Here is a 9,639-nt window from a genome sequence, read left to right on the forward strand (position 1 = left end):
GGTATCAGTTGACCTGACTAGACAGTTGGTTATTAAAAGGTATCAGTTGACCTGACTAGACAGTTGGTTATTAAAAGGTATCAGTTGGCCTGACTAGACCGTTGGTTATTAAAAGGTATCAGTTGGCCTAAATAGACAGATGGTTATTAAAAGGTATCAGTTGGCCTGACTAGACAGATGGTTATTAAAAGGTATCAGTTGGCCTAAATAGACAGATGGTTATTAAAAGGTATCAGTTGGCCTGACTAGACAGTTGGTTATTAAAAGGTATCAGTTGACCTAAATAGACAGATGGTTATTAAAAGGTATCAGTTGGCCTGACTAGATAGTGTGTTATTAAAAGGTATCAGTTGGCCTGACTAGACAGTTGGTTATTAAAAGGTTTCAGTTGGCCTGACTAGACAGTGGGTTATTAAAAGGTATCAGTTGGCCTGACTAGACAGTGTGTTATTAAAAGGTATCAGTTGGCCTGACTAGATAGTGTGTTATTAAAAGGTATCAGTTGGCCTGACTAGACAGTGTGTTATTAAAAGGTTTCAGTTGGCCTGACTAGACAGTGTGTTATTAAAAGGTATCAGTTGGCCTGACTAGATAGTGTGTTATTAAAAGGTATCAGTTGGCCTGACTAGACAGTGTGTTATTAAAAGGTTTCAGTTGGCCTGACTAGACAGTGGGTTATTAAAAGGTATCAGTTGACCTAAATAGACAGATGGTTATTAAAAGGTATCAGTTGGCCTGACTAGATAGTGTGTTATTAAAAGGTATCAGTTGGCCTGACTAGACAGTTGGTTATTAAAAGGTTTCAGTTGGCCTGACTAGACAGTGGGTTATTAAAAGGTATCAGTTGGCCTGACTAGACAGTGGGATATTAAAAGGTATCAGTTGACCTGACTAGACAGTGTGTTATTAAAAGGTATCAGTTGGCCTGACTAGACAGATGGTTATTAAAAGGTATCAGTTGGCCTAAATAGACAGATGGTTATTAAAAGGTATCAGTTGGCCTGACTAGACAGTGTGTTATTAAAAGGTATCAGTTGGCCTGACTAGACAGTGTGTTATTAAAAGGTATCAGTTGGCCTGACTAGATAGTGTGTTATTAAAAGGTATCAGTTGGCCTGACTAGACAGTGTGTTATTAAAAGGTTTCAGTTGGCCTGACTAGACAGTGTGTTATTAAAAGGTATCAGTTGGCCTGATTAGACAGTAGGTTATTAAAAGGTATCAGTTGGCCTGATTAGACAGTAGGTTATTAAAAGGTATCAGTTGGCCTGACTAGACAGTTGGTTACTAAAAGGTATCAGTTGGCCTGACTAGACAGTGGGATATCAAAAGGTATCAGTTGGCCTGACTAGACAGTTGGTTACTAAAAGGTATCAGTTGGCCTAACTAGACAGTTGGTTATTAAAAGGTATCAGTTGGCCTGACTAGACAGTGGGATATTAATAGGTATCAGTTGGCCTGACTAGACAGTTGGTTACTAAAAGGTATCAGTTGGCCTAACTAGACAGTTGGTTATTAAAAGGTATCAGTTGGCCTGACTAGACAGTTGGTTATTAAAAGGTATCAGTTGGCCTGACTAGACAGTAGGTTACTAAAAGGTATCAGTTGGCCTAACTAGACAGTTGGTTATTAAAAGGTATCAGTTGACCTGACTAGATAGTTGGTTATTAAAAGGTATCAGTTGGCCTAAATAGACAGTGGGTTATTAAAAGGTATCAGTTGGCCTGACTAGACAGTTGGTTATTAAAAGGTATCAGTTGGCCTGACTAGACAGTAGGTTACTAAAAGGTATCAGTTGGCCTGACTAGACAGTTGGTTATTAAAAGTTATCAGTTGACCTAAATAGACAGTTGGTTATTAAAAGGTATCAGTTGGCCTGACTAGACAGTAGGTTACTAAAAGGTATCAGTTGGCCTGATTAGACAGTGGGTTATTAAAAGGTATCAGTTGGCCTGATTAGACAGTGGGTTATTAAAAGGTATCAGTTGGCCTAACTAGATAGTTGGTTATTAAAAGGTATCAGTTGACCTGACTAGACAGTTGGTTATTAAAAGGTATCAGTTGACCTGACTAGACAGTTGGTTATTAAAAGGTATCAGTTGGCCTAAATAGACAGTTGGTTATTAAAAGGTATCAGTTGGCCTGACTAGACAGTTGGTTATTAAAATGTATCAGTTGGCCTGATTAGACAGTGGGTTATTAAAAGGTATCAGTTGGCCTGACTAGATAGTTGGTTATTAAAAGGTATCAGTTGGCCTAAATAGACAGTTGGTTATTAAAAGGTATCAGTTGGCCTAAATAGACAGTTGGTTATTAAAAGGTATCAGTTGGCCTAAATAGACAGTTGGTTATTAAAAGGTATCAGTTGGCCTGACTAGATAGTTGGTTATTAAAAGGTATCAGTTGGCCTAAATAGACAGTGGGTTATTAAAAGGTATAAGTTGGCCTAACTAGACAGTTGGTTATTAAAAGGTATAAGTTGGCCTGATTAGACAGTGGGTTATTAAAAGGTATCAGTTGGCCTAACTAGATAGTTGGTTATTAAAAGGTATCAGTTGACCTGACTAGACAGTTGGTTATTAAAAGGTATCAGTTGACCTGACTAGACAGTTGGTTATTAAAAGGTATCAGTTGGCCTAAATAGACAGTTGGTTATTAAAAGGTATCAGTTGGCCTGACTAGACAGTTGGTTATTAAAATGTATCAGTTGGCCTGATTAGACAGTGGGTTATTAAAAGGTATCAGTTGGCCTGACTAGATAGTTGGTTATTAAAAGGTATCAGTTGGCCTAAATAGACAGTTGGTTATTAAAAGGTATCAGTTGGCCTAAATAGACAGTTGGTTATTAAAAGGTATCAGTTGGCCTAAATAGACAGTTGGTTATTAAAAGGTATCAGTTGGCCTGACTAGATAGTTGGTTATTAAAAGGTATCAGTTGGCCTAAATAGACAGTTGGTTATTAAAAGGTATCAGTTGGCCTGACTAGACAGTTGGTTATTAAAATGTATCAGTTGGCCTGATTAGACAGTGGGTTATTAAAAGGTATCAGTTGGCCTGACTAGATAGTTGGTTATTAAAAGGTATCAGTTGGCCTAAATAGACAGTTGGTTATTAAAAGGTATCAGTTGGCCTAAATAGACAGTTGGTTATTAAAAGGTATCAGTTGGCCTAAATAGACAGTTGGTTATTAAAAGGTATCAGTTGGCCTGACTAGATAGTTGGTTATTAAAAGGTATCAGTTGGCCTAAATAGACAGTGGGTTATTAAAAGGTATAAGTTGGCCTAACTAGACAGTTGGTTATTAAAAGGTATAAGTTGGCCTGACTAGAGGACTAGACAGTTGGTTATTAAAAGGTATCAGTTGGCCTGACTAGAGGACTAGACAGTGGGTTAGTTATTAAAAGGTAACATTAGTGTTCACTAAAGAATACAGAGAAGAAATGTTTCACATTTCAGTGCTCCGATCATTTCCTTGTTTGACGGTGGCCTGCAGAGCTTAACGTTAGGGAGGATCATTCCAGAACCATTGTTCAAGGTCACTGAACATTCAAATGGATTTAAATGGAAAAGAACACCGAGATCTTTCCAACTGACCGCTAGAAGCCCAAATAACGTTATTATTTTCTCCTCCTTTCTTTTCAAGTCTGGTGTTGAAGTTGAAGCAATTTCCTCTTCTCTGTTTTCACTTTTCGAAAATAGTTTTACTGTAGTAGATATTAGGTAAACAACGTCCAAATTGAAAATATTTTACTTTCATGATTCCTATATTTCTTTCGCAGTGCAGTTTGACTGAAGAGAAATAACAAGACATTCTGTTGTACACAAGTTACACATTTATTACTTTAGTCTTTAGTATTTTGTGACAGTACAAATTAAATATCAAACGCCATCTTTAATAACAAATAGAATCAGAGGTAGCGTCCCTAATGGCACCCTCTTCCCTTAATAGTGCACCTCTTTTGACCAGGGTCCATAAGGCTCTGGTCAAAGATAGTGCACTATGTAGGCTATAGGGTGCCATTTGGGACACATTCGCATATTATACATGTTTAGTCTGAGTTGATATAATTCACTGTTGACTTTGCACCAGCGTACTAGAGCCTAGTATATCGGACATTAGACAAACATTCAGTCTTCTAATTCATCATTTAGACGTAACGGTACATAAAAGAAGATAACTACGGCCGGGATTCAAGTCGATCGACGATATGGACAGTGCACCATTTAAAGGTAATTTCCGTGGTCTCTACGAACACTGGAACATTAGCTTTAAAAAGGTGTATAGCTGACAAAGGCGCGATCGGATCGAATCCTGGCCTTTATGTGATCAATTATTTCAATACACAGTGAAGATTAAAAGGGTAAATACTTGAATAGTACCAAATAGAGGAAGAACTCCTGGATGTGTGACGTGGCAGGTACCATGATGAGTGATTTACTGGTTAGGAAAAACACTTGCGTGATTTACTAGTTAGGAAAAACACTTGAGTGATTTACTAGTTAGGAAAAACACTTGAGTGATTTACTAGTTAGGAAAAACACTTGAGTGATTTACTAGTTAGGAAAAACACTTGAGTAATTTACTATGTAGAAAATACATTTGCATGTGCACCCCCATTTGACCCGTATGAGCTTTGGTCAAAAGTAGTGCACTGCTTACTTAGTTCGAATCCCCCGAGCCAACTAGGTAAAAACATCTGTCGACGTGCCCTTGAGCAAGGCACTTAACCCTAATTGCTGGGGTAAACGGCTCTGGATAAGAGCGTCTGCTAAATGACTAAAACTGTGATGCCAGCCCATGTGCTGTATGTGGGTTTCGATGTCAACCATAGCAGAAGGGTAGTGGCCAGCTAAAGGTGCACTGACTCTTTCACATTAAATAACTGTTATTGCCCATAAACATTGTGATTTAAACGTACAAAATGTAAAGGTTGTTCAAAGATTCAGAAGGATGTGTTGGTTTGATCTAAGAAGCGGTCAGGGAATCATGCCCTTCATCTAAATCTACTCAAATGGAGCATATGATTACTGTGTGATAATGGAAATAAACTAGTACCGTAACACTGAAGACAGACAAGCAGCAGGACAGTCTATGGGGCAACATACCTGGACATCTTAGTAGGGTTTGGCCAGGATTTAGTCCAATCACGCTTTGTCCTCTATGCACTTTTTAAAGGCAAAGATCCGGCTTCACAGTAAACCTGCATATGTCAGCTCATTCAGATATTTGACTTTTATATGGTGCATAGCCGACAAATCGCAATTGAATCCTGGGCTTTTTTGTATATTATACTGAACAAAAAAAAATATAAACGCAACATGCAGTTCATATGAGGAAATCAGTCAATTCAAATAAATTCATTAGGCCCTAATCTATGGATTTCACATGACTGGGAATACAGATTTGCATCTGTTGGTCACAGATACCTTTAAAAAAATGGGCCTCACAGTGGGCCTTAGGATCTTGTCACGGTATCTCTGTGCGTTAAAATTGCCATCGATGAAATGGAATTGTGTTTGTTGTCCGTAGCTTATGCCTGCCCATACCATAACCCCACTGCCACCATGGGGCACTCTGTTCACAACGATGACTTCAGCAAACCACTCGCCCACACGACGCCATACACGTGGTCTGCGGTTGTGAGGCCGGTTGGACGTACTGACAAATTCTCTAAAACGATGATGGAGGCGGCTTATAGTAGAGAAATTAACATTCAATTCTCTGGCAACAGCTCTGGTGGACATTCCTGCAGTCAGCATGCCAATTGCACGCTCCCTCCAAACTTGAGATATCTGCGGCATTGTGTTGTGTGACAAAACTGCACATTTGAGAGTGGCCTTTTATTGTCCCCAGCACAAGGTGCACCTGTGTAATGATCATGCTGTTCAATCAGCTTCTTGATATGCCACACCTGTCAGGTGGATGGATTATCTTGGCAAAGGCGAAACGCTCACTAACAGGGATGTAAACACATTTGCGCACAGATTTGCGCACAGAGTTTATATTTTTTTGTTCAGTGTGATATTATCAATCATGTATGTTTTTACTGCATATCCCAGCTGGAACATACAGTATTTCAACACTAACCTATAGGAATAGGACCAGCAGCATGACATGTGACCAGAAGTATTCATCTTGATATATACAACAGTAAGGTGATAATAACACATAGCTGCTCATTCTATATGAACTATGCTCAACGTTCCCATGTCTACATTTCTGATCAATAGGGAAACTTGGTCTTCGCAAAAATCAATCAATCATTTTTTGCAGATTATTGTTACCATGAATACCATGAAATGATCAGGGTTGGGTTGGGTTGTTTAGGTCTTGGATCAGTCAGTTTTGTTGTTAGAGATAAACCACATAGTTCTCAGGGATCAGGCCAGTCTTTCCCTGGAACGTTGCTTGGAGCCAGCCAGGTTCAATAGATGGATAGACTGAGGATGGAGAGACACAGAGAGAACATCTGTCAGTCAAAGAGAGGAGAGAGAGGAACGTTGCTTGGAGCCAGTCAGGTTCAATGAAACATGGAGAGCGAACCATACTAGGCTGACCTTTAATGACAGCTGAAACCTCACTGGGCAAGAATAATTAGCATTAATGACAGATCAAACCGCACTAGGGTAGAATAATTAGCATTGATGACAGATCAAACATTTACATTACATTTACATTTTAGTCATTTAGCAGACGCTCTTATCCAGAGCGACTTACAGGACCTCACTAGGGTAGAATAATTAGCATTAATGACAGATCAAACCGCACTAGGGTAGAATAATTAGCATTAATGACAGATCAAACCGCACTAGGCTGGAGTAATTAGCGTTAATGATCAAGGGAGCCTCCAGGTCAGTCTGTTCTTTTTGAATTATACCCACTCCCCTCTCCTCTCCTCCCCTTCCTCCCCCATCCCCTCAGCCTCACCCCTCTCCTCCCCCATCCCATCAGCCTCACTCCTCTCCTCCCCCATCCGCTCAGCGTCACCCCTCTCCTCCCCCTCCTCCCCATCCGCTCAGCGTCACCCCTCTCCTCCCCCATCCCCTCAGCCTCACCCCTCTCCTCCCCCTCCTCCCCCATCCCCTCAGTCCCACCCCTCTCCTCCCCCTCCTCCCCCATCCCCTCAGTCCCACCCCTCTCCTCCCCCTCCTCCCCCACCCCTCTCCTCCCCCTCCTCCCCCATCCCCTCAGTCCCACCCCTCTCCTCCCCTCTCCTCCTCCTCCTCTTTACAGGGAATATGGTGCCATTTGGAACGGGCACACTTAAACAGTAATATGACTGCTGCAGAGGGGGATAGTGTTGACCTTGTCTGTCTCTGTTAGCTGAAGGGATGAGATCCGGCTAAGCTGCTCCACTGCCTTCCATCACTACGAGGTTACTGTGACCTGCTGTAAGGCTGTTGCCCTGGGACTGAGCCAAACACATGGCGAGAGGTAATAACATCCCTCTGAGGGTAGGCTGGCTCTCTGGGTGTTTAGAGAGAGGATGGGTAATCACATCCCTCTGAGGCTAGGCTGGCTCTCTGGGTGTTTAGAGAGAGGATGTGAGAGTGTCATGCTAAAAGCAGTGTTGTTATGCTTCCACTGTCTGTACACAAAACGCTGGTAAACGGTCAAGTTATTACTGAGGCCTGCCAAGTTGGGGTGGACCCTGTCTGTCTGCAGGTACAGACAGCCTAGATATGGTTCCTTCTATTGACCAGACCTGGGTAAAATACATAGCTGAGGCATATCTGCTGTACACAGGAACAGATAGCCTACAGTACAGACGGACCCCATTCTGTTTAACAGTAGACACACCCCATTAGCTGTCTGTGTGTGTGTGTGTGTTAACTGAGTGAGTGACTCACCTTTTGAGAAGAGCGCCCCCTGTGGGAAGCTGAGCTCATGGCTGTGTTCTGCCTCACAGGAGTACATGGCCTTGGCGTCTCTGGAACCAACACAGGAGACACAGAAGACATTACAAAGTCAACAGACATCCTGTATATCTATGGCCTTGGTGTCTTTATGGATATGGATGGACTGAGAGATAAAGACAGACAGATGATAAATGAAACACCCAGGAGACAATGACAGGTGACTAACAGGTGACTAACATGTGAATAACAGGTGAATAACAGGTGAATAACAGGTGACTAATGGGTGAATAACAGGTGACTAATAGGTGAATAACAGGTGACTAACAGGTGAATAACAGGTGACTAACAGGTGAATAACAGGTGACTAACATGTGAATTTCATACTGGCCCCCCGTGGGAATCGCCATGCTCTATCAACTGAGCTACATCCCAGCCGGTCATTCCCTCCCCTACCCTGGACGACGCTGGGCCAATTGTGCACCGCCCATGAGTCTCCCGGTCGCGGCCGGCTGCGACAGAGCCTGGATTCGAACCAGGATGCCTTAGGTGCCTTAGACCACTGCGCCACTCAGGAGACAGGTGAATAACAGGTGACTAACAGGTGAATAACAGGTGAACAACAGGTGACTAATGGTGAATGACAGGTGACTAATGGGTGAATAACAGGTGACTAACAGGTGACTAATGGGTGACTAACAGGTGACTAATGGGTGAATAACAGGTGACTAACTGTTGACTAATGGGTGAATAACAGGTGACTAATGGGTGAATAACAGGTGAATAACAGGTGACTAATGGTGAATAACAGGTGAATAACTGTTGACTAATGGGTGACTAATGGGTGAATTACAGGTGAATAACAGGTGAATAACAGGTGAATAACAGTTGACTAATGGGTGAATAACAGGTGACTAATGGATGAATAACAGGTGAATAACAGGTGAATAACAGGTGACTAACAGTTGACTAATGGGTGAATAACAGGTGACTAATGGGTGAATAACAGGTGAATAACAGGTGACTAATGGGTGACTAATGGGTGAATAACAGGTGAATAACAGGTGAATAACAGATGACTAATGGGTGAATAGCAGGTGACTAACAGTTGACTAATGGGTGAATAACAGGTGATTAATGGGTGAATAACAGGTGACTAATGAGTGACTAACAGGTGACTAACAGGTGAATAACAGGTGACTAACAGGTGAATAACAGGTGACTAACATGTGAATAACAGGTGACTAACAGGTGAATATCAGGTGAATAACAGGTAACTAATGGGTGAATAACAGGTGACTAATGAGTGACTAACAGGTGACTAACAGGTGACTAACAGGTGACTAACAGGTGAATAACAGGTGACTAACATGTGAATAACAGGTGACTAACAGGTGAATAACAGGTGACTAATGGGTGAATAACAGGTGACTAATGGTGAATAACAGGTGAATAACAGGTGAATAACAGGTGACTAATGGGTGAATAACAGGTGAATAATAGTAGAGAGTAGGCCGTATATTGAGCAGGTCAGACATTTGGGATAACATAGATATTGGGACATTGGGACATTGGGACATTGGGACATTGGGACATTGTACCTTCCAACAGGTGTGGTCTGCGCCGCTGAGGGGGAGTTTTCAAACAGCATGGCTCTTGCAGCGACCCTGAAACACAAACAGGAACAATTCAGTTGCATTTGCCTATTATCAAAAAAATCTATATACCAATGGCCTGAAATCTCATACTAATGGATTACATATATTCAAAAGGCCACCTTTTG

General features: G+C 41.6%; 1 protein-coding gene across 1 annotated transcript in view; it reads right to left on the bottom strand.

Moving 5' to 3' along the window:
* Window positions 1-3,816: 3,816 nt before the first annotated feature.
* The window catches only part of LOC311116164 (rho GTPase-activating protein 42-like), a 173,717-nt gene continuing 167,894 nt past the window's right edge, over window positions 3,817-9,639 (bottom strand). The window contains exons 23-25 of the mRNA XM_084191286.1: window positions 9,458-9,523; window positions 7,851-7,930; window positions 3,817-6,440 (exon numbers count right to left, since the gene is read on the bottom strand). Coding sequence (XP_084047412.1) covers window positions 6,352-6,440; window positions 7,851-7,930; window positions 9,458-9,523 — 235 coding nt within the window. The 3' untranslated portion in view covers window positions 3,817-6,351. The remainder of the gene's footprint in view (window positions 6,441-7,850; window positions 7,931-9,457; window positions 9,524-9,639) is intronic.

This window comes from Coregonus lavaretus, assembly GCF_964263955.1.
Source record: "Coregonus lavaretus genome assembly, contig: HAP1_SCAFFOLD_503, whole genome shotgun sequence".
In the NCBI taxonomy this organism is placed as follows: Eukaryota; Metazoa; Chordata; class Actinopteri; order Salmoniformes; family Salmonidae; genus Coregonus; species Coregonus lavaretus.